General features: G+C 40.0%; 1 protein-coding gene across 4 annotated transcripts in view; it reads right to left on the bottom strand.

Annotated features, from left to right (window-relative positions):
- cmya5 (cardiomyopathy associated 5) overlaps positions 1–24198 on the bottom strand; it is an 86773-nt gene that overhangs the window by 49111 nt on the left and 13464 nt on the right. For 3 of the 4 annotated variants that reach the window (XR_010003576.1, XR_010003575.1, XM_008102911.3), the window contains exons 2-4: positions 7716–14859; positions 3156–3251; positions 465–698 (exon numbers count right to left, since the gene is read on the bottom strand). Coding sequence is in view for 2 of the 4 variants with exons in the window: in XM_008102911.3 (XP_008101118.1) it covers positions 465–698; positions 3156–3251; positions 7716–14859 (7474 nt within the window). In the remaining 2 variants the exon portion in view is untranslated. The remainder of the gene's footprint in view (positions 1–464; positions 699–3155; positions 3252–7715; positions 14860–24198) is intronic. The other variant, XM_008102912.3, reaches the window with a different exon arrangement.

Genomic DNA, 24198 nt, shown 5'->3' with positions numbered 1-24198 from the left:
CACTGTTAGAAGCAACTGTGATTTTTCAAACTTCAGGCATCTGAGATCTCAATCATGAATTTTTCAGCCCTCCTGCATGGTCTTCTCAGTTACTCACATGCTAATGAATGGATCCCACTCAAACACTTGTAAACCAGTCTTACTAAATGCACCCTCCACATTTGGTTGATAGACATTGGTTGGTTCTCTCACCTTAGACATTCCACAGGTATATACACTCCACTTGCTTTACCACCATCAGATCCTCTGAAGATGCCAGCCACAGATGCAGGCAAAACATCAGGAGAAAATGCTGCTAGAACATGGCTATACAGCCCAGAAACCACACAACACTCCAATGATTCTGGCTATGAAAGCCTTCAACAACACATCTCCTATTAATATTTTAATATAAAAGTCCTGCGACATTTTGAAGTGACAAAACTCTGAGGAACGTCTTTTGTTGACAATAATTTTGTGCATACCGTTAGGAAAGTAAAATCATCCATTTCTTCTGCTTCCTTGATAATTGCCTCCAGGGTCTCTTTTGCTGTATCAATATATTCTTGAAAATTAACCATCTTTTCATAGAGATATTCCATTTTTGTCTTCTTGACACCTTCAAAGTTCTGTGCCGTTCTGTCATGGTGCCCTACCACTGTCTTTATAATGTTTTCATTTTGCTCTTCCAAATGTTGCTCCTTTTCTTTACAGTTTTCCTAGGAGAAGTGGTAAAAACCATATTCAGAAATATAAAGTTCAGTGGTGGAACATTAGAGCACCTGTTTTACAAGCAGAATTATCAAGTGCAATCCTTGACAGTCTCAGAAACCAAAGATGAAAAAGAATCAGACCTGCAGCCAAAAGTAGCAAATCTGGTGCCTTCTGTATGCTTAAGACCACATCAGTCCTACCCTCATGATCAATGCCTAAGGATTATGGAAGCTGCAATGCTGCCCACCTCTGATTGAGACCATGGAAAGATGCAACCAAAATGTTATGTGTATTCAGCCATATGCCTTCAGGTGTTCTAGACCCAGACTTCTCTCTCTGTTTCTAGTGCAAACGCATCCCAAGACTTGTGTCAAAAGTGTTGCCGTCGCCCCACAAATTCCCCGTACAAACATACAATATATCCCCATTGCGATAAGGTGCGCTGCTATCCCTGCTCAAAGGGGGAAAGTAAGGAAAACAATGGCGAAAGAAAGAGAGCGGATAAAGTGGAGTTATTTGAGGGCAATTTTTACGGGGCCCGACCAGGATCTCGCTCCGAGACTCGTGCACCTGGGCCACATAGTCTTTTGCTGGGAGACAGATATAGATGAAGGCGGGAATTGTGTTTCCCTCCTTGAATAATTTTAATAATAAGGTTGCCCTGAAAATAAAACTTTGGGTCCTGCAGAGAGAGCGAGAAACGGAGGAAAAGCTTCTCGAACGGGAGACAAAATGAGCGGATCGTAAGACGAACCCAAGAAGCGTGAAAACAAAAATGGGAAAAAAGGGTTATTTTCTATAAAATGGTCCGTCCGCAATCCTTTTAAAGAGCTGAGAAAGTGGCGTTTTTTGGGGGCCCGGCCAGGATCTCGCTAGGAGAGACTCGTGCACCTGGGCCACAAAGTCTTTTCATCAACTTCCATCAAGACCAGCCTTGGGCTATGATGACTAGTTTTGATGAACATTACACCCAAACACATCTGAAGAAAACTGTACCAAATAAGGATTGAGTGGATGAATCAGTAGCTGATTCTGCATAAGATAGTTTCATGTGTTCAAACACCCAGGTCTCATCAAATTCAAGATTCTCAAAGTTAAAGAACTATGCACTCTGAAGGACAAATACTGTGTTGTAAACTTACGTGAAAGTGACTTAGACAGTGTATTAAAGATGATTTTCTTGTCAGTCAGTAATTAATGTGCACTTTTCCAGGGGGAGAGAGACTCCTATGTCTCCTTAGAAGCCTCCTTAAAAGCCAACTGAGGATGTTGTTACAGATATTGTATAACTGGCTTTAAACAGGGTCACAGCCTTCAAATCTTGACTAGCTTTTTATGAGTTTAATTCTCCCTCCACTAACAGATGCAAAGCAGCATTACACAACACTATAATCAGTTGTTCATTTGTGCTAAAATGCCATTCAAAGTGATCTCTTATGCAAAAAGTGGTCTGTCACAATTACAGTGGGGTCCCTATTTCCACTTTGGATCCACAGATTCAACCAACCGAGGATTGAAAATTTAAAAATTCAGATATTCACAAAACAATTTGAAAAATGCAGTATTCCAAAAGAAAGAAAATGAACTAAAAACTGTATGGGACAACTCTTCTATTCTCCTGCCTCACAAGAGGACTGTGGCAGAAGCTATTAAGTAGCACTCCCCTTTTGAGGGAGAAGAAGCCGCAGAGTTGGACCCAGGGAGAGAGTGAGGGGGTGAAAGTGATGGACCTGGTTGTAGGGGAGGGAGTCTGGAGTCTGCAGCAGTTACCTTCAGGCTTGCATGAGGCAGTGGTAGAAGGGATCAGATAGCACTTCGTCTTTCCATGTGCAGCGGTCTTGGAACCACTTCCCTGCAGATGTGAAGGGCCTACTATATTACAGTGGGAGTGTGTATATGTATATGTTGAATTTCATAATGTTTTCTTAGGCAAGGGAAACAGAGGTAGTTTTGCCAGTTCCTTCCCCTGAAATATAACTTAAGGTAAAGGTAAAGGTTTTCCCTTGATGTTAAGTCCAGTCGTGACCAACTCTGGGGGTTGGTGCTCATCTCCATTTCTAAGCCAAAGAGCCGGCGTTATCTGTAGACACCTCCAAGGTCATGTGGCCGACATGACTGCATGGAACACCGTTACCTTCCCACCGGAGTGGTACCTATTGATCTACTCACATTTGCATGTTTTCAAACTGCTAGGTTGGCAGGAGCTGGGGCTAACAGCGGGCGCTCATTCCCCTCCCGGGATTTGAACCTGGCACCTTTTGGTCCGCAAGTTCAGCAGCTCAGCGCTTTAACGCACTGTGCCACTAATATTCATAGGCAGTCTCTCATCCATTCATTGGTGGTCTCCCATAGCTTCTAAAATCAAGATCTGGTGCCTTTAGGGTATTTATGCAGTAGTATGAATCTGTAAAAGACAAATTCTTGAAAGAGTTGAAGGCATGCAAAGAGCCCACAACACTTACCTCAAGGGAATTGAACAGAGCTTCTATCTCACTGACAAACCCTTCAATCTTCAAAGATCTCTCTTGTAAAACATCTAGGTATCTGTCCAGTTGACCCTGAAATAAGTTTTCACGGACATCAAAATAGTGTGAAGAGATAGAACAAAATGATTTATTTCTATTTGTATCCCCCCGCCCCCGAAACCATAGTTTTCATCATGTACAAGTGTAATTAGAATCAAGCCACTGATATGTTTGTCAGCGATGTCTTGAAATCACTTCTACGTCCAATGTCAAAGTGGAATCAGGGCTGAAAGAACAGGACCTTTTTTTAGTAGTGACAGCAACATCATCTGCCATCTAGTAATACTTTTCTTTTTTTTCTATGAACTAATTGCTAACTTATAATAAATTATGTGTCCATCAGCAACTGTACACAGCTGTGAGGTTTTTGTGAATGTGTCTACATAAAAGGTAGGTAGCCTTGAAAGCACAGGAGCTAAACCTACCTAAACTCTAGGTCCTAACAGGCCATACCATATGTCCAATTTCAAATGTTCCAACAGCGTGTTGCCTTAACTCTTGAGACACAAAGGGACTCCCCAGCAAATCTCAGTTCTTGAGCAAGTGTATACATTCAATTAATAAAGCTACTTTAATATGTAAAAGTCTCTCTGAAGCCCACTGATCATTAGTCCTTCCTTTTCCACATGGAAACCAATGACACTGCAAGTTATAGCCTTCAGGATATCACAAGGGATTACGAGGCAAAAGGCATTGATAACAAGATGTATCACAACATTTGCCAATACACAACTGTCTACATGCCTACACAGTACTGGGAACAGGTCATTTTTTCATTTTATTTGTAGCTTTGTTGTATACCATTTTGAAAGATGCCCTGACCTTCAGGAAACATGTGAAAGGAAAAGGAGTTTGGCAAAGCCTGCTGTTACATAAAAATATTTGGGTATTGTGTTGAATCAACTAAATCTTTATCGTTATCTTCTGAGCGAAAGTAACACTGCTTTTCCTTCTCTTCAGGACCTGTTTCTCAAAAATCATGGAGGCTTAGTTTTGTCAACAAATGGAGCACAACACTCAACAATTAAAAGCACTCTTTGACTTTCCTTTGGAATATTGGGACATTGGTTCAAAAGCAATTTGTGTTTCATAGATGCCCATAGTATTAATCAGATTTCTCTGCATAACTGTTAGGAAGGGTAAAGCAAGACTGGAAATTTGCATTTGTGACTTTTGTAAAATTATAAAATGTATATACCAATTGGTAATGTTTATACTGAGCAGGAAGATAAATGCACAGACAGCTAGTTTTTATCTACAGATGTTCTGAGTTTTTAAAATTGAGCAATTTTATTTTATGTTATGAGTTTTGGTAGTGGTTGTTGTTTAATTTTATGTATTACTGTTTTATACTTATGTACCGCTTTATGTTATATGCTGCACCCTGGAGTGCCTTTGTAAGCTGCCCCGAGTTTCTTCGGGGAGATGGTGGTGGGATCTAAATAAAGTTTATTTATTTATTTGAACGTAGCTGTGTGTGTTTTATAAAGCAATTTTCCCCCCAAAAAATAGTTCTTATTTAAGGTCTTATCAGGCTTAGCCTATTGCAATTCTGAGAAATGCTGAAATTGAGAGTACTCTGTTTTTGGAGCGCCTTCTTTAGAAACACAACATATGCATAGTAGAAACTAGACACATGAGACATCAGGATGAAAGCAGTCTTTGCCTGGCAGAGACATTCTCATAGAAGCAGCTCAGAGCTAGATTCCATTTCTGGCTCCTTCTTCAAGTCACAGAGCCAAGGGGTGATGTCAGGGGATATGCTCAAGTCCTTTGACTTTCAAGAAACCAGTCTAGGGATGCAGCCACAGCATGTGACTTTTGGTATTCTTAGTAACTGCTTAGCATTTGCTGTTGTAGTATGGAATCTCAATATGCTGAGTAGGGATCAAGCACGATTAAAAAATCAATGGGAACTTTTGCAATGGATATCAATTAATTTTGCCCTTGAATGATATAACAGGGCATGTTCACAAGAATCATAAGTCATGGAAGGGCATGTTAGGAATCTGACGCAATGCAGAGATAGGAGCAGAATTTGGAAAAGTGTAGAGTTTGGAAAGACATTTTTTTTGGGGGGGGGGGGGAATGCATCTCTTAGAATCACCCAGCCTGTAAAGCCTTTGGCCATGCTAGGTGAGGGATTTGAAGAGTGGTGGCTCAAATAAAAAGAAACCTTTTTATTTACTCAACAGAGGAGCCATGACTTCAAATTTCATCTCAGCCTTAACAGCATTAAGGCACCATGCAATAAGTAGGAACCCAGAGTCCTTGATATATTCCACTTTTGTAAGCTGCCCTGAGCCTCATGTTGGAGAAAAGATGGGATAGAAGTACAATAAAATATGAATGAATGAATAAATAATAAATAAACAAGCCATGATGTCTAAGATTGATCTGGGCACCCTTCCATTGCCTTAACAGAAATACAGAAATATTAATATTATGTGACTTACAAAGTTATGCAGGTGTTAACAGAGATAATGAATGCAAAGTGCTTTGAACGCTCTGTAATGTAAAAAAAGGGATTCTCTCTCTGTATTCCTTTCTGAATTAAATGCAAATTGGAATAATCTTGATATCTGAAGGCACAGACAACACTGATGGCAGAGAAAGCCTTTCACCAGCTTGGCAATTTAGTTATTTTTTTATGCAGCACTATAGTGTTATTTGTGTTAATTTTTCAAATTGTTATTAACTTGGCCAGTTATTCAATGGCACACACATATCTTAAATAAAGAAAGAAACATTAAAAGGATTATGCAGAATATAGTAGTTGATGGACATAGTTTGACTTCAACTAATAACAATCTACAAGTCATGTGATCATCAACAACCATTTCCCCCCTAAAGTTTTACAAACCCTTGTGTTCTGCTCTGTTTATTTTTATATGCCTTCAAGTTGTTTCTAATTTATGACAACCCTAAAGTTTTCTTGGCAAGATTTATCTTTGCCGTCCTCTGAGACTGATAGAGTTTGGCTTGCCTGAAGTTACTCATTGAGTTTCTATAGCTGAGAAAAAATTCCAACCCTGCTCTCCAGAATGTAGTCTAATACTCAAACTATTATACCATGCTGGCTCTCAAAACTTAATTACTTCCTTAATAGTTTATGCTCTTTTGTTGTACTGCTTTACTTTGCTATTCTTACAAACTCTTTTTTAAGAGGTACATCCAAAGGTTCTAGTATGCCAACCAAAGGAAGATTCTTTGGGACTAGAAGGAATCTTAGGCTGTATCTACACTGCCATACAATGCAGTTTCTTAATGTAAATTAACTGCATTGACTTGGATTATATTATTCTACTCTGCCATATAATCCAGTTCAAGGCAGTTAATCTGTATTCTGAAACTATTATATGGCAGTGTAGATCTAGCCTTAGAAGAAGGAAGATTAGTTTTTCCTCTACGTGAAGGAAATATGTGGGTGAAACTCAATGAAACGACATAAATGATTTGTGGGTGCGCTTCCACTAATTTCATTTGGTTTTCTTGGACAATGAATACTTAGAAATGAGTTTGCCAGTTTCCTCCTCTTAAATGCAGCCTACCTTACCTAGGATTTATTGGCAATCTCCCACCCAAGTGCTAAGCAGGGCTGACCCTGCTTAGATTCCAAGATTGTACAAGATCCGGTGTCATTAGAGTATTTAGGTTATTGATACTTCTAGAAAAGCAAACTTCTAGAGAACCCAGAACATAGTTCTTTGGACACTGGTATGTCTTTAAAAAAAACTCAAGAGTAAAACCAGATGAAGAATTTGCATATAATTATATATATGTAAACAAACAGCCTAAGAAAATTAGTTGTTTCCAAAAAGGCCAGAAAGGAATCAAAGTTTGTTTGTTTTTTTTACAAAAATAACTGATTTCAAAATTACAAACTGAGGACCAAAATATATACAATACAGGTCTGTTACTGGCTCTCCAGACCGTCTTACAACCATAGGTATGTCATAGTTTTGACCAGATCACTGGTACTGGTGGTAGATACCTATAATTTACAGTCCGAAAAAGAGAACTGAATCCCAAGCTTCTGAAAAAAATCTGAAGACATTCCAGTTACCATTACACTTAACACATGTCAGGATGTCTTTCTCAAAAGTAGCTGAGGGTTCATCGACACAATAGAATTAATGCAATTTGACACCATGTTAATGGCTATGGCTCAGTGCTATGGAATGATGGGAATGATTGTAGTTTTACAAGGTATTTTATGTTCTCTGCCAAATAGTGCTGGTGCCTTATCAAACTACAACTCCCAAAATCCCATAGCATGAAGCCATAAGAGTTAATGTGGTGTCAAACTACCTTGATTTCACAATGTAGATGCACCCTGACCCAGACTAAATTAAGCACAACGCAATCTGCCTTTGCTAAGTTACTAACCATTATTTCCTCTTTTGACCCTATGATACATATGATACACATTTCACTTAATTTAGCATGAGTATCAAGGATAAATTGGGCATTTAATTCAGAATGTTATTTGCTTACCTTTAATACAGTCATAGCTGTATCCAAGTTGGTCATGTCATGCTCCTTATGCTCCCCAGAAAGCTTGTCATCAGCTGAGATGGGACATTTACACTGGTAGCAATAGGTATCAAACTGTGCTTCATCTATTTCTTTCTGTAGGACCTCAATCTCAGGAACATTTCTTGGTAGTCTCTCAGGATCCATCAACTCAAACTCATCTTCTTCAGCATATGTGCTTATCTCTCCTTCATTCACAAATTCATATGTGTTACTAATGTGGTCTAATGTTTTCTTATCATCAAACAGCAGCTCCTCACAAGCCACTTCTGAGGATGTTTCCTCCTGAAAAACATCATCTTGGGTAACCATTTCATAATCCATGAGCTCAGCTAAATCTTCTTCAATGTCACTATACTCTTCCTCTTTTATTGAGTACAATGGGTAGGTGTCGAAATCATGTGACAAAAGAGAATAATCCATTTCACTGAATGATTTCTCAGCTTTTGCTTCCGTTGCTAGTAGGTCTGCTATTTCTGTGGCATCCTCATATAGATCATCGTTGATACTTTCCCCAAATGCTTGTCTCTCAGTATCCCAGTCTGAAAGATGTTCATGATCTAAAGTAATTGTGTCTTGTGACACAGGCTCAAGGGTTGATATTAAGTTGTCTTCTCGTTGTTCTCCCTCAGATTGAGTGTTAATATTGCAGAATGCTTCAAGGGACTGTTGACTTATTTCAACAGGTTCTTTGAGGTTACCATTGTCTGTCCATTGAATTGGCCTTTCAATTGGTTGTTGATTTTGGCCAACTGCAAAACAAGTGTCCTTTGGTTCATGTTGTACAGTTGCTTCATTTTGATAGACAGTTGCTGCATAATCTAGTATTGGACTCGACTCCTCATCACTTGTTTCCTCTGGTAGCATCTCGCCTCTTTCTTCAGGTATGGATTCTTCTTTTTGACTGTCCTCATCATCATTGCTTGCACCTGCCCCATACAGTCTACTTCCAAAAGGGATTGCATGTGTTGGGTGGCAAATGCCAACGTTTATGTTGCTCACGATCTCAGCTGGCCCCTTTGTCAATTTGTCAACCATATTCTCCACCATTTCTCTTGGTGCTACAACCGCTGTTTGGTCATATGGTTCAGTTAGAATGTGAACAAACTCATTTTGTTCTTTGTTTATTTCATGTGCATTCTCTAAGATGCTTGATTGATTAACAGCTGGTTCATTAATAGGCTGATCTTTCAGAACTTCTTCCTTCTGGGATTCTTCCAAATTATTTGGAATATAGTCTTCTGGAATGTCCTTTTTCAGAAATATTTCAGTCCCATCATATGGAGCATGAGTTGTGGCTGGAATAGGCACAGCAGTGCTCATAATTTCTTCACTGGCTGAGCATTCACTGTCTTCTTCAGATGCCCCCATTACTTCTTCATGGAGGTCTCTATATAAAAATGCCAGAGCAGGTGGCTCAGGGCTGCCTGCAGAGACAGGCAAGGAAGTCAATGGGGACTGAGATGATATGTCTTTTTCTGAATTGAATAAGGGGACACCAGATTCAGCTAAGTCCAGTCCACCCTCTATGTTCTTATCAGTTTCCGTAACAACATCAATTTCTTTATTTTCATCTAATAATTTTAAGGTGCTTTCATGAGTGGCCATTATGTTTCCTTTCTTGTCTATTCCACAAGATACTTCATCCAAATTCCTTTCTAATAAAGAAAGATTTAAAGTCTTTTCTGAGCTTTCAACTAGAGATCTAGCTTCCTCCAATGTTTTCTTTGTAACATCAGATGGCCTCTGAGCTTCCTGAATAGACTTCTCTTTTCCAGTCTGGCTGAAGGATGTATCATCAATCAAGTTATCAACATATTCCATGTCAATATTTTTTAAAATATCTCCCCTGCTTTCTGGAAGAACGGAAATGTCTCCTTCGGCTTCGGTACTTTCCTTGACATGTTTTTGTTCAACATGTTCTTTTGATCCATTTTCCCTATTTTCATGCTTGCCTGCTTTTAAGGCTTTTCCACTTATTGAAGGTTCATGGTCAACTGCTGTATCTTCAGAATTATTCAATTGTTTTGTTTTCAGTGAATAAACTTTTTCAGAGTGCTGTAAACTCTTTAATACATGGGGTTCTTCTTTGTCAGTCAAAGCATGAATATTCACTACCTCATCACTTTCAAAAATATCTAACGTGTCTTTTCCTTGATCAAGTTCAGGAGCAAGAATAGATTCTTCTCTCACTTTCTCGTGATCTTTTGATTCCTTTGTTTTTTCTAAGTAATTTTCAGGCTCCTTCATGGTAACCTCTGAAACATTTTTAGGTTCTTTCAACATTCCTTCTGAATTGAACAAACACTTTTCTTCTGCTGCTTTTGAAATATCTTCTGCACTAATTCCTATACCTTTGCTGACGGCTGAGTCCAGCAGTTCTGAGCCTACTGTTGGGTGTGGCTTGTGTAGATTAGTGTCATCCATAGCTTCTGATATAGCAACACTGGAAAGCTCATTTGGAATGAAACCAGGATATGTCTGAATATCAGAATAGTCTTCCAATTTTTCTTGAAAGCAGATTCTATTAGTAACATCGTCTTGAGGCTTTTCAGAAAGGATCTCTGATTCAAAATGTATTGTAGAAGACTCAGATTTTCTTTTAGCAGTTATATTTGTATCAGGAAGAGCAAACGCTTTTCCTGATTTTTCAGTTAAAGAACCAGCTTCTTCAGAAGGAGGTTTCATGTCTAGGTTCTCTTTTTCTGAAGTCTGAGAGAAAGTGGTATGCACTGCATTTGCCTCAGACAAGAGGAATGCAGCAAGAGACAAGGGTTCTTCCAGTATCCCATTTACTTCCTCAGTAGGATAAGTTTCTATTTCTTTCTGTTTATTTTCTTCATTTAGATCAAGGGCAACAGACTGACTCAATGCAGGTAACACTGAGGGTGTTAATGTTTGTGAACTGATTTCCTGCTCCTCCACTTTTTTGGTGAGAGAAGGTGGAACTGGCGATAGCTGTTTTAAGTTCTCTTGTTGCAGAACAGGTAACTGTAACGGAGCATCATGCTCTCTTGACTGTTCAGCCTCCAGTGTTATCTTTTCCTGGTTTTCTCCCTTATGATACCACAATTCCTGGTGTATGGGGGCTGATGGTTCCACAGAAGGTAAAGATGGAGAAGACTCTTGTTTCTTAACCTCTTCAATGGAATTAATTAAGGGCAAATCTTCTAGCTCTGATGCCACAGGAGGGTATGGCTCGTTTTCTTGGTTGCTCATTTCTGATTGTCCAGTAAGAAACAAATGAGGTTGAGCATCGTGTACATCTGGTTTTCCAGCAGCCATCTGCTTTGACTTATTCAGGACTGAAGCCAGATTATCTTTTTTCTGTCTTTCAGCAACAGCATATGATAACTCAGGAGGAGGCATTTCATTTACCTTTTTGGAAACCACATCTCCTAAAATGGAACTTGGCACCTCTAGCTCAGTCTCTGGGGTTGTGACGCAATTGGGCATCTCTTCTCTGGATTCACCATGGGGGACAGTTCTTATAGGTTCTGTTTCTTCTGTCACCATTTGCCGAGCCTCAGGAAACTGATGGAACTCATTTTTTTCTTCCTTGTCTTTAAGGTCCTGCGAAATAAAGTATGACTGCTCTGTGAATGAAGCTAAACTTCCAATGGCCTTTGTGGGAATTTCTTGATCCTTCCTTTTATCAGAAACCAATTGTGGAATTATTGGAGATATTTTAGGTGCTTTATTGAAAACATCACCTGGGTAGTTTTGACTTTCCAGAGTTTCTGGACCAGCACTGGGCTGTTCCAATTTTGACACTGGAGTTTTGAGTGAATTAAGCTCAGGGTCTTCACTCTCCTTCTCTAATGAAACAGGCCATTCTTCTTCCAGTCCTGGAATCACAGATCTGTGTGACTGATGGTCTTCCCCTATGCTTGGAGATGGAAGGGATACATTTAAATGTTTTCCTGATCCAGGTTCAGGAAACTCTGCTTCTAATTCTCCTTCTGACCCTGATCCTGAATAATCTGCTTCTACCTTTGTTGCTGCAACCTGAAAAGTTTGTTTTACAGTATTTTTTGATTCTGGTTCTGCCATGTCATATTTCTCTGCTTCAGCTTTATGGTATGGTATTCTCAGAGCTGCTGCATCTGTTGTAACACGCTGATCTTCTTGTGTTTCCATTAAATGAGCTGACTGAGATAAATCTTGTGCAATTACAGGCAAATGAGTTGGGGTATCATTTATTTCTGTTTTCTCTATTGACTGCAATAGATCCAATTCCTTTGTCAAAACTGTATGTGATAACTGCTGAATAGTTTTCTCACCTTCATCCTGCTGTTTTTCTTGTTTTTCCAATACAGAAACAACCTGTTCTGAATCTGGATGCAATGGCTCAGTAATGGATTTGTCAGGATGGATGTCTTTCTTATCCCGTTCATAAGGAAGAGACAATGGAAATGTTTCTTCTACCAACTGGGGTGATTCAGAAGAGTTCTGTTCCACGCTCAGATTTCTTGATTCAGATTTGGCCAAATGATCCAACTGAGATGGTATTGGTGCAGGTAAATGAAACTGTCCTTCTTGCTCATCTTCACTGATGGTGGGATGGGATTCAGATTTCTCCACCAAAGACAGCTTTTCATTTATACATGGATGGGACTGGTCTTTTAACTTTTCTTCTTCTTGGGATGGAACAAATGATTCTCTCAAAGGTTCTGTAGACAAAGGTGAAATGAGCTGAGTTGCTTTCCTGTCTATGACAACATCTGACTCTCTTGAAAGATATGCCATTTCTTCTGTGGGAGACACAGGCTGAATCTCTGCTTTTGCAGCTTCAGCACTTTGGACAGCCAGCACTGGTTGTGGTGATGCTTCTGGTCCCTCAGCAACTACCTCAGAGGCAGAGGGCAGATTGCTTTGCTTCTCCCTTTGATCAGGTGGGCATGGTAAAATAGAGTCTAGCTGTTCTGGCAGTGGTCTTGCGATTACTAGTGGAGATGGAAGAGATTTCTGTTTTTCTTCATTCTCAGTGAGATGAGATGAAATACATGGAGGTTGCTCAGATGAGATGAATCCTTCCACCAGGGAGTCCGGACGTACTTCCTTACCTCTGTTGTGTGACAGCTCTAAGGGTTCTGATCCCTGTGGTGCCTTTATAGGTTCAGAGATAGTGGGAAGCTCATTTTCTGATCGTACTACTGTTGCAAAGAGCTGGTGAGTTTCTTCTCTCTGTGCATCAGGAGTAGGGAGTGATAACTCTGAAGCATCCAGCAGTGCAGGCTGCTTTTCTGCATTGTCTTTTGACAGTGGTAAGTCTGGATGCTCTGGCTCGAGCGATATGGCCACAGATATTTGTGCTGGAGCAGCTTGATTTGTCAAATCTGATCCCAGATGCTCTTCTTCTTTTTGCTCTGTTTTTTCACCTGAAAAATACAAGGGCTGTAGAAAACCAGAGTGCTCTTCTGAAGTTTTATACCTGGAATCCTCCTGCACTTCTCTTCCGCTTGTTGTAGGAGCTAAATCAGGTACAGTTTCAGTTTCACCAGCATCAGATTCTTTTGCCAAATGCAGTGAGTGCAGGGGCTTTGAATCTGCTTGTTGTTCCTGTGCCTCTTCCGTTTTTGAATAACCCACCCCCAACTCTTCATTTTTGGCTCTGTTAATAGAAGGTAGTAATTCTGCCAGCTCAGGCACAGACTCTGAAGTTTCAGGTGAGTAAAGACGAATGTCTTGCTTCCCTGCATCTTCAGTGGGTTGTAATAAGGCTGCATTTTTGACCTCCATTTGTGTAGGAATGGTGAGTTCAACATCTTGCTTTCCAACATCAGTTGAAACTGGTTGTTCCTGCTTAGGCTGTATGTCTCCAATACTACTTGGATATGGTGTAACCTTAATTGCTGGTTCAGATGATATGATTGCAATGGAATCCAACTGATTATTTGCACCATTTTCAGGATAACAAAAGGATTCAGTAGAAATAGTGGGATGGAGATGAGATGCTTCCTGCTCTAGCAAAGCCTTTGATTCTTCTGCTGTATCAGATACCTTTGTGGTCAATGGTGAATGATCCTGTATTTTCTGTTCCTCTGTTTCAGCAAGATGGTTGGATAATTTCTCTGTAGTGACTGTTGGAGTCCCAGGAGGTAGAGCTGGCTTTGATCTTTCCTCTGTTTTGTCCTGCCAATCTGATGAAGCAAAGCTTGCTTGTTCTGGGATTGAGGTTTGCTTTATAGGTGACTGTATTTTGGTATCCCGCTTTTTGGCTTGTTTAGATGAGTGGCGTGAAATCGGTGGTAGCTTTTGGGTAGCGTTATTTACTTTTTCAGGCATAAAAGATCGCCGTGCTGGTTTTTCATCTTTGTTATACGGAACAGACACACCAGCCTTTGAACTATTGGTCTCCACATGTTTGAGATTATAAGAAATCATTTCCTTCTTGTTCTTCTTATCTGGGGCGTCTCTCTCAACATGCCTTAAAGATACAGAAATGCCTTGTCTAGAGAATATTTTGGGTTGTTCTCTGGGCTTCCTGATTACGTCTGAAGGTGGGGGCACATCTTTTTGGTTTATTCTCCGGAAAATCTTTTTATTTCTCTCTTCCAACACTGCTGTGATCTGCTGAATCCTCGCTCGAACTGTCCCCTTAAGAGGCAGCTCTCCCTTTCTCATCAACGTATTTTCCTTTTCTTCTGGCTCGAAAATGACCACTTCCTGTGTGATGTGTACCAAATAGTCTTTAATCTTTGAAGGCTGTACTTGTAAAGGCCATGACTGGGGGTCAGCAGGATCTAATTCTTTTTCTTGAGTGTTTATATTTATTGATCCTTCAGGAAAGTCATTTTTCTTACCATCTGATCCTATTATCCTATTTGGATACAATGGTGTCTGGTCTGGTGAGTTGCTTGATCTTTCCTGAGCAGTCTTTACCTCTTCCATCAGACATGTAACTTTCCCTGGAGGACAATCCACATATGAGTTTTCTATACTAGAAACCCCAGATGTAGCACTAGTTTCTGAAGCCTGGGATGTGGAACATCTGCTTGAACTTGTCTCCCATGTCAGTCCACTATCTTCACTTTGATTGGCATCCATAGCATCAGATAACTTGGATTTCACCTCTTCATTCTGGTTAAGCCTTTTTAAACTGCTAAAGAAACAAATATTAAGAAAGTATAGCTTTATTTTTCAAGTCATATATTAAAATATATAAAGGCAATTACTTCTCAATATTCATTTAAAAGTTTAAACTTTAAAGTATTGAAAATATCTCATGTGGTTGTTTGTGTATTATGAGTCAAACTGGACAATGGATTCATCATCGCATTTTCAGAGTTCTTCCTTCCACAAACACACACACATGATGACAAAATGTTGTGTCCCACAACTTTTCCTCAGCTCCATACTTTGCATTTAGCAGGTTTTGTTTCATAATTGGTCACTGAAAAGTAATCATGGGTTTCATTTCTAAGTCAGATATTTCTGACTTTCATGTCTTGGAGGAAATCCTATTGTGGGAGAGAAAACACATTCCCATTTTCCCTTCTACAACAGGAATTCTTAAGATCAATCGAGACAATAAGAAAAAATATTCCCATTTCTCCATTAATGTCTAGATCACTCCTAAGGTATCATAGGTATGAGTATTATTGCACTACAATTACATGCAAATCTGAGATATGGAAAAAGTTTCCTTTCTATTCTCCAACTCAACATGCTGAGCATGTGTGTATGTATATGATTGGAGACAGAATTCATAAAATCGTAGACTCATAGAATTATAGAGTTGGAAGGAGCCTAATGGGCCATTTAATCCAACCCCATAACAAAAAGTATTACAAATCGAGCCATGGCAAACAAATTCCCTACAGGATGCTACAGGATGATAAACAAACATTTAGCTTGATGTAATGATCTGAGTACTGGACTTGTTTCTTCTTGGTGAATTTGACTTCCTCCATTCCTGATTTCTCCACAGATGCTTTTCAGCCCCAAACTAATCCGTTTTTTATGTTTTACCACTGTCTTCTGTTTTTCACGGCTTCCAGATGTGTTGTACTACAATTTTCAAGATCCACAACCAGTTCAGTAGTGTTTGCTGGAATGATGGACTTGGTAGCCTAATACATATGAAAGGTGCTGACATTTAATTTAAAAGGTGAGCTGATTTAATTGAGTAACCTAAGACACAGGCTTTTGTATCAGTCACAAATAAAATGAAAAATATATGTGTACTTGAGTTTTCGTCACTCCATTCCAGGGATTTCTGGAATTTATAGTTTCATGAGGTATTTAGGATTCTGAGGCAGAGAGGTCTAGTGCTTCACCAGACGAAAATCCCCTTGATCCCAGACAATAGAATCATATCAAATAAAGCAGTGGTTGTCAGCCTGTGGTTCCCCAGGTATTTTGGCCTACAACTCCCAGAAATCCCAGCCAGCTTAGGATTTCTGGGAGTTGAGGGCCAAAACATCTGGGGACCCACAGATTGAAAACTACTGAAATAAATTGTTATCAAAATGCCATAATTGTAGTATGAAAGGGCAGTAGCATTACTGGTGGTGTTAGAAAAGACCTAAACTGAGTAAGTTCTGCTATATCTATTATTTCTATCAGACTTGGATATAGAAGAAATATATAACTGCTTGCACTCTCTTCCCTTATTCCTGAAATTCCCATAATAATTGCAGAACAATTTGTCAGAAGAATGTCTCCACACATTGACTTTTACAAGGACTACAGAGTTATATTTCTGTTCTAACTACTACATCTTTCAAGAAGGCTGGGAATCCCTGGAGTTCAAGTGGCATGAGGTACCTGTTGGCCCTGTTTCCACCACACCATTCATTATTAACAGTAATATAGAGACCATAAAGACATTTTCAGGGCAGGTATCTCTACAATGTAGACTTCTCAAAATGTTAATTATAATCTAGACAGTATAAAATGAGCATTCTCAAGAATTCAGGTTTGTACATTTGAGCTCAGTCCAGCAAAGGAGACTCACCTTTGCAAACTGGATGTGAATGCAGAGGAAGCTGCAACAATTTAGGTCCTTATCACACTGCACTATTATTCTACTTTGACTGCCATGGCAACATCATATGGAATCCTGGGATTTGCAGTTTAGTGAGTGACATTTATCATCCTCAACCACAGAGCTCTTGGGCTTCACTAAACTACAAACCCTAGAATTCTACAGAACGTTGCCATGGAAGTTAAAATGGAATCATAGTGCTCTAGCACTCTTAACCAGTGGTTAAGGGCTCTTAACCAGTGGTTTGTTGGCATTGTAGTGTGCAACGTGATGAGGTCCTGTCTGACTATCACTCTATCTGCAGTGGATATTGTTTCTGGATATATGTAGATTTTCTATAAAATTTCTCACACTTTTGAAGCAGGCATCTACAGTTCTACGCTCATAATTACCTAATCTCTCTTCATAGTTTTAACATGTATATTCCTTCCTTTGATGTTTATTAGGGAAATAGCAAACTAGCAGGAGTCCCATCCTTCCATAATCAATGATAGTCTCAAAAAGTTGTGATGGAACAGGCTACACCACAGTCCATAATCTGTCCCTCTTTGGAGCTCAACTTCTATGCTTTGCTTAAAGGCTTATACTTCATTTAGGCACATACACTTCCCTTTAATTGGTCTAGACAAAAGTCTCATGCTGTCTATTCCTTCTAGCTACAGTATCATCCATCCTGACCTACTTCATTATCTTTTTAATCTTATATTTATCTGGAATCTACAGTGATTCTCCATGGGACTGTTTTTCTTCAGTGTACCCCATTCATCATGTTTCTTTCAACAGAAGGTGAACCTGGCTCCTTCACACAACGCAGGCAATCGACTACGTCATGCTGCTATCTCAAGATTCTTCCTCAGCTAACAACTTTTTAATCACAGTGCATCAATTTATTTAGGGACTGTGTGTGGGTGTGTTGGAAGGGGAAAACTTACATTGCTCGGGTGGGGGGAGCAAATTTGCAATTTAGAGGGAAATGTGTCTCCTTAGGAAATACTTGAAGATCAGGGCCAGTTTCAGACTAGAAGATGCTTTCTGATAAGCCCTTACTCTCATCAATGCAATGACTGCAACTCTCAGAATCCCCAACCAGCATGTCTAGTGGTTAAGCAAATTGAAGGATTTGGGAAATAGCAGTGCATCCCTAACATATCCACACTCTAAAGCCTGTGGATGAGTGCTTTATATAATGAAGGGAAGGGAAGCACTATTAATAATGATAATATAGTAATAGTAATAATAATATTATTTCTTACCCACCTCTCCTCGTGGCTTGAGGTGGGTTACAACACAACTAAAAATACAAAGTCATTAGATAAAATACATACTTGAAGATCATTAAACCATATTTCTACAAAATACATGTATTAAAATACACAAAACAATGATTAAATATAGTGGACACAAAACAAGAGTTTAAAATTCATGATTAAATCTGGTTGGGTAAGACTGCCAGAAGAGATCGGCCTTCAAATGAAGGCAATCCTTATGGGAAGGTAACTTGGACCCAAACCATGTAGGAGTTGTTCACTCCATGAGTCACTGCTGGTAGGCAACTTGTGTTCACAGGCTCAATGGTATTCTTGTGATTGCCAAATAGATGGGTTGGGAATCATCAGTAAAGCTGGCGACCCTTATGACTTGTGATAGTGAATGACATACTTTCACTGTGCACTTTGTACTTACTTTTGTCTATCCTAAACTTCAGCCATTGTTTTACATCTGCCCTTAATTGTTTTTTTCCTACTTTAAATATACCCAAACATTACAATCTGTTCTCTCAGCTGAGCTCTTTTCTGCATCTTTTCGTCTCTTCAATATGATCTATTTCAAGGGCAGTGATCAGAAGTTTACAGAGGATTACAGAGTATTTAAGATAATACAGGCATTTGTATGAAGGCAGTATGATCATGACGTTTATTTCAGACCCCTCTTCTAACTACACCCAACTTGAATTTTGCCTCCGTATCCACACATTTGCTTGCTATTTGCATAGAAATGTCAGTTGTGACCCCAGAATTCTTGGTCAGCTGCTGCCAGCTGACCAAGAAGTTGGGATTTTCTGCTCCAATATCATCATTTGACACTGGCTTTCACTGAATTTTGTATTTCCATATTAAAGTCCATTCTCCCAATTTAGAGGGATACTTCCAGGCAATTACAATCTTTCTACATTTTCGCCATCGTGGATATTTTTAATTTACTCTTTGTTATGTATTATTATATCAGTTGTACAGTGTAGCAGGTGTTACCAACTGGAATTTTGGCTTATCCACAATTCAGAGTCTCTCCAAGAATCTAAGAGGTATTGCTGGATAGCTGACACATTCCAAGCGACATCTCTTTTTGTAATTGTGAACTTGCCCGGCAGTATGTTAGTCAGTTACAATGCTGTTAGACTTATGACCGCCTGCTTCCTGTTTCCATTTATGATCATGGTACCATTGCTATAATGATAAAATGCCACTTTAAAATTCAGTCAGCAGCCCTAAGTGACAGAACTCTCTGGTGCTAGTGACTAGGGTGCTAAAGGATGATATGTCAAACCTCCTCTTGTTAGTATGTCATGGTGTGCTGAGGAGCTGTGACAAGACACCCGTAGGCTCCCTGATTCTGCTTCTCACATCATAGCTTGCTGGCAGGAGGAGGCTGGACACATCATCCTTCAGCATCCCACACATCAGCACCACATAACTCCATCCCTCCATTTAGGGCCATTTCATTCATAGTCAGTCTGTTTGGAATTGCTCTCAGAGCACCTCGCACAACCAGAACTACAGCTGTGTCCTTTTTACAGAGATGCTGAACCTCAAATTGCAGGCATTTCAATTGGCTAACGAAATCATTGCAAGTAGGTGTAATGTCAACAAGTTGTGATGTGAGAAGTAGAAATGTTAGACTCTGACTCTGGAGACCAGGTTTCAATTCCCCACTTGGACTTGGAAACCCACGGAGTGAACTTGGCTGAGCCACACACCAGAAATCCCTTTAGGATCGCCGTAAGTTGGAAACAACTTGAAGGCATATGGTAACAAAAACCCAGAAGTAGTCAAAATTAATAATGACATGCCTTCCAACGAGCCCTCACATCATAAAAACCAATCCCAAGGTCCTTGGCACCAGTATTAAGCCCTGAAAGGAGTTGAGGTCTTAACAGTTGTTTGAGGGTGCCATGTGTTGAACTGAGACAAGAAGGTGGGAATCGTAAAGTCCTCCAGTATTTTCATTGGCTGGGAGTTGCAGTCCAAAAAATACCTAAGGGCTGTGTGATTCTTGCCCCAGATTTCAGGGCTGCAATTAGTGGCCTTATTCATTCCTCACTACCTTTCCCAGTGTTTGTAAGGTTATATCAAATAATTCATTATTTGTTACTTTTTCTAACACATGTATTAATATTGCTCTTTACTCATTATTAAAAGGCTAAAAGCCCATCATAAATATGCTGAAAAAAAACTACTGATAAAATACCAAAGGGATTCAGCATGGCTAAAATCCCATGAAATTCCCCCACCCACCCCCGCCCCAAGCAATGCTGTAGCAGTGATGAGTAAACGCTACTCATTATATAAAATAATGTGTGGAGCCTGAATGAGTGATCAGAGTTTAGCAGACAGCATGTGGGCTTTGACATTTTAGAACAGATTTTTCTCACTGAACAGAATTATCCCAAGAGTATGAATTCCTGCCCATAAAGGGAAATGAGTCTGGAAGAAGTCCATCATTTACGTCTTTCAGTCACAACTGCAGTCCTGCGGAGAAGTTAAACACCATAGTACCCGAGACTTCCTTGTCTCAGGGGCTACTAAATGAGAAGTGCTCCTAATAATCCTCAGGAAGGTAAAAGGTCCTCCTACATTTTGAATGTACTCATGTCTCTATTCATTTGCTATTGATTTCCACAATATCTAGCAATAGACGAGGGCTTAAGGCTATAGGTCTTGCAAAGGTGATGGATGGTTCCTGGCAGATGTTGTAAGCTGTAGGATGGGCTCTGGCTAGTGGTAACTGCCTAACCTATAATGGCTAGAACTATCTTGGTGCCAACCCTAAGTAGAGGACATGAGCAACCAGGGACGGCAGGCCTGGAATCTAATATCTTATGTAAGAGCAGTCTTAAATTCATCAGCTGTCCAAAAGAAACAAAAACTTCCATAAGTGGGGAAACTAAATCCATGGTTTTATTTTTCCATTCCATTTGCTATGTCCTCCAGTTGATTTTATGGTATACTTTCCCTAGAAGTTATCACAGAGTTGTGTTGGAAGACCTAGCAAATTCCTAGAGAGGATACACCTCTTGGAATTTCTAGGACTTCCAATGAAACTTTTATAGTATGCTGGGCCCGAAAATAGGCTAATTTTGTTGTATTCAGTCATATTTCTGGTTTCGCATAACCACAGTATGGTTGGGAATATATCCCCAATGTATACAGGTATCTTAGTGTATGAGACTTAAATAAATGCTGATGCTGTTGACCTGAAGTGTTTGGGTCTATGCTGTTATGTGTAAATCTTATTACAGCGCATGTCTACTTTACAGAGTTGGGTTTCAATGTAAATGTAAGGCTGTCAAATGTCAGTTAAAATGGAAAACTACAGGTAAATATTAATTTAGCTATAAACCTGGTGTTTATGCTTCAGTAGGGATAACACATGGAGTGTTAAGGTTTCAAAGTTTAATTTTCTAAACTCAAGAAAGGAAATACAAGCCAAATCTGTAAATAAAAATTATTGACTGGAATAATGTGTTATTGTTTGCTGTCAAATTGGCTACATCCCATAACTCTGTAAATGAGAAATCACCGAGTGTCCTATTCATCCATAGTCTTGCTCACGTTTTGTGAACTCAGGGCTATGGCTTGTTGACTGAATTCATTCACCTGCAATGCAAGCCCAGCATTGTTATCTTTTCCAATGATTCATATTGTTTCATAACATGTCCAAGGCATGACAGGCTCAGTTTAGTCATTTTGGCTTTCTGGAGAGTTCAGATCTGGTCTTCTGGTATTCTCTCTGAAGCTTTAGGTGGTCTTATTGCCTATTACAGGGAAAACCAACTGATCCCTAATCCATCTAAAACACAGTCGTGTGCTTTCCACCTTAAGAACAGACAAGCATCTCAAGCTCTGAGGATTACCTGGGAAGGAATCCCACTGGAGCACTGCAGCACACCAAAATACTTGGGAGTTACCCTGGACCGTGCTCTGACTTACAAGAAGCACTGTTTTACTATCAAGCAAAAAGTGGGTGTTAGAAATAACATCGTACGAAAGCTGACTGACACAACCTGGGGATCACAACCAGACACAGTGAAGACATCTGCCTTTACACTTTGCTACTCTGCTGCTGAATACGCATGCCCAGTGTGGAATGCATCTCACCACGTTAAAACAGTGGACGTGGCTCTTAATGAGACATGCCGCATTATCACAGGATGTCTACGTCTTACACCACTGTAGAAATTATACTGTTTAGCCGGCATTGCACCATTTGACATCCACCGGGAAGTAGCAGCCAACAATGAAAGGACCAAGGCATTGACATCTCTGGCCCATCCCCTGTTCGGCTATCAGCCAGCACACCAATGCCTAAAATCAAGAAATAGCTTTCTAAGATCTACAGAGATACTCGCAGGAACACCTCAGCAAGTGAGAGTCCAAAAGTGGCAGGCTAAAATCTGGAACCTTAATCAGTGGCTGATGGCGGATGAATGACTCCACCCTGGACACATAGAAGACTGGGCATCTTGGAAGGCACTGAACAGACTGAGCTCTGGCACCACGAGAGCCAACCTTAAGAAATGGGGCTACAAAGTGGAGTCTGCAACATGCGACTGTGGAGAAGAGCAACCACACACACATTCTGAGCCCTGCTACATGCACAATGGAGGACCTTCTAACAGCAACACCAGAGGCACTCCAAGTGGCCAGCTACTGGACAAAAGACATTTAGTATTAATGCCAAGTTCTTATTTTCTTAAAAAAAATCTCTGTGTTTGCAAATCCATTACAACTTGTACCCTCGGTTTGCTTCTGACACAAGAAATAAATAAAGATCTGATCTACCTTGAGTTTGGTCCACCTTGATGGACTCTCTGTTTTTAAAGGTTTTTAAACAGAGGCTGGATGGGCAGTTTTCAGGATTGCTTTAGTTGTGTATCTGCATGGCAGGGAGTAGATAGATTTTATGAGCATATGCTCTTGCACCCATCTGCTTGTCTTTTTGGCATTCGATGGCATCCATAGATCTTTCTGCCAGCAACACATTTCAAATGAATGTATTCTGTTCCTGCCAGCTTTTACAACTGTACATAGAAATGGCACACATGATTCTGGTTTTGTTTGATTACTTGAGGAACTGCCTTCTGTAGTTCTAGGTTGTATCTATGAGCCAAATAAAGCAGACTCACCTTGAAATCGTTGTGGTGAATCTACATTGCATATTGCTGGTTGTGCAGCTGTAGCTCTGCTTCTAGCCATTAATCCAGTAGTTCTCAACCTGTGAGTCCCTGGATGTTTTGGCCTTCAACTCCCAGAAATCCTGACAGCTGGTAAACTGTATGGGATTTCTGGGAGTTGTAGGCCAAAACACCTGGGGACCCACAGGTTGAGAACCACTGCATTAATCCAAAACAAAGGAAAAGAGATCCCAGCAGTGTGGAAATATGGACAGCTGGATCGGGTTAGATCTGGCCCAATCCAGTGTTCATATGTCCATCAGACACATCTCAGTATTACCAGTCATAAGTAGATCTCTTGCAGAGCCTTCCTGGTGATGTCACGTCTGGTGAGGCCACAACAGGACACCAGGCTCCATCTACATTGCCATATAATGCTGTTTCATAATGCAGTTTAACTGCATTGAATTGCTTTATATGGCAGTGTAGACTCATATAATGCAGTTCAATGCATTTAAAATGTATTGTGAAAAAACCAGAATCATGTGTGCCATTTCTATTATATGGCAGTGTAGATGGGGCCCCAGCTATGTGATCAGAAAAGTGATGTCACCAACAAGTCTCTGCAAAGGAACTGCTTGGAGCTGGTGACACAGCAGTGGCTCCAATGCCTCCTTCAGTCGGTCTGCCATCTAAATGCCCAAAGGGCTTTGGGAACGCTCTCAAGCTGCATTGGGGCAGCTCTGGAGCACATTACTATAGATTATTTTGGCCTTTTTCTGATTTCTTGGTACAGTCTAGATCAGGCATGGTCAAACTTCAGCTCTCCAGGTGTTCTGGACTTCAGCTTCCACAATTCCCAATAGCTGGTAGGCTGGTAGGAATTGTGGGAGTTGAAGTCCAAAACACCTGGAAGGCTGAAGTCTGACCATGCCTGGTCTAGATATTTAATTACAGCTGAATTACTTTATAGAAAATATCTGACTGTGTCTGTCTATATCACCCACTAAAAAGTTATGCCAACCATGTATGGTCATTTTTTTAAAAACAAATGGAATAAT

The sequence above is a fragment of the Anolis carolinensis genome, chromosome 2 (genome assembly GCF_035594765.1).
Source record: "Anolis carolinensis isolate JA03-04 chromosome 2, rAnoCar3.1.pri, whole genome shotgun sequence".
In the NCBI taxonomy this organism is placed as follows: domain Eukaryota; kingdom Metazoa; phylum Chordata; class Lepidosauria; order Squamata; family Dactyloidae; genus Anolis; species Anolis carolinensis.
The sequence above is the reverse complement of the archived record's forward strand: the minus strand, read 5'-3'. Positions and strand labels throughout refer to the sequence as shown.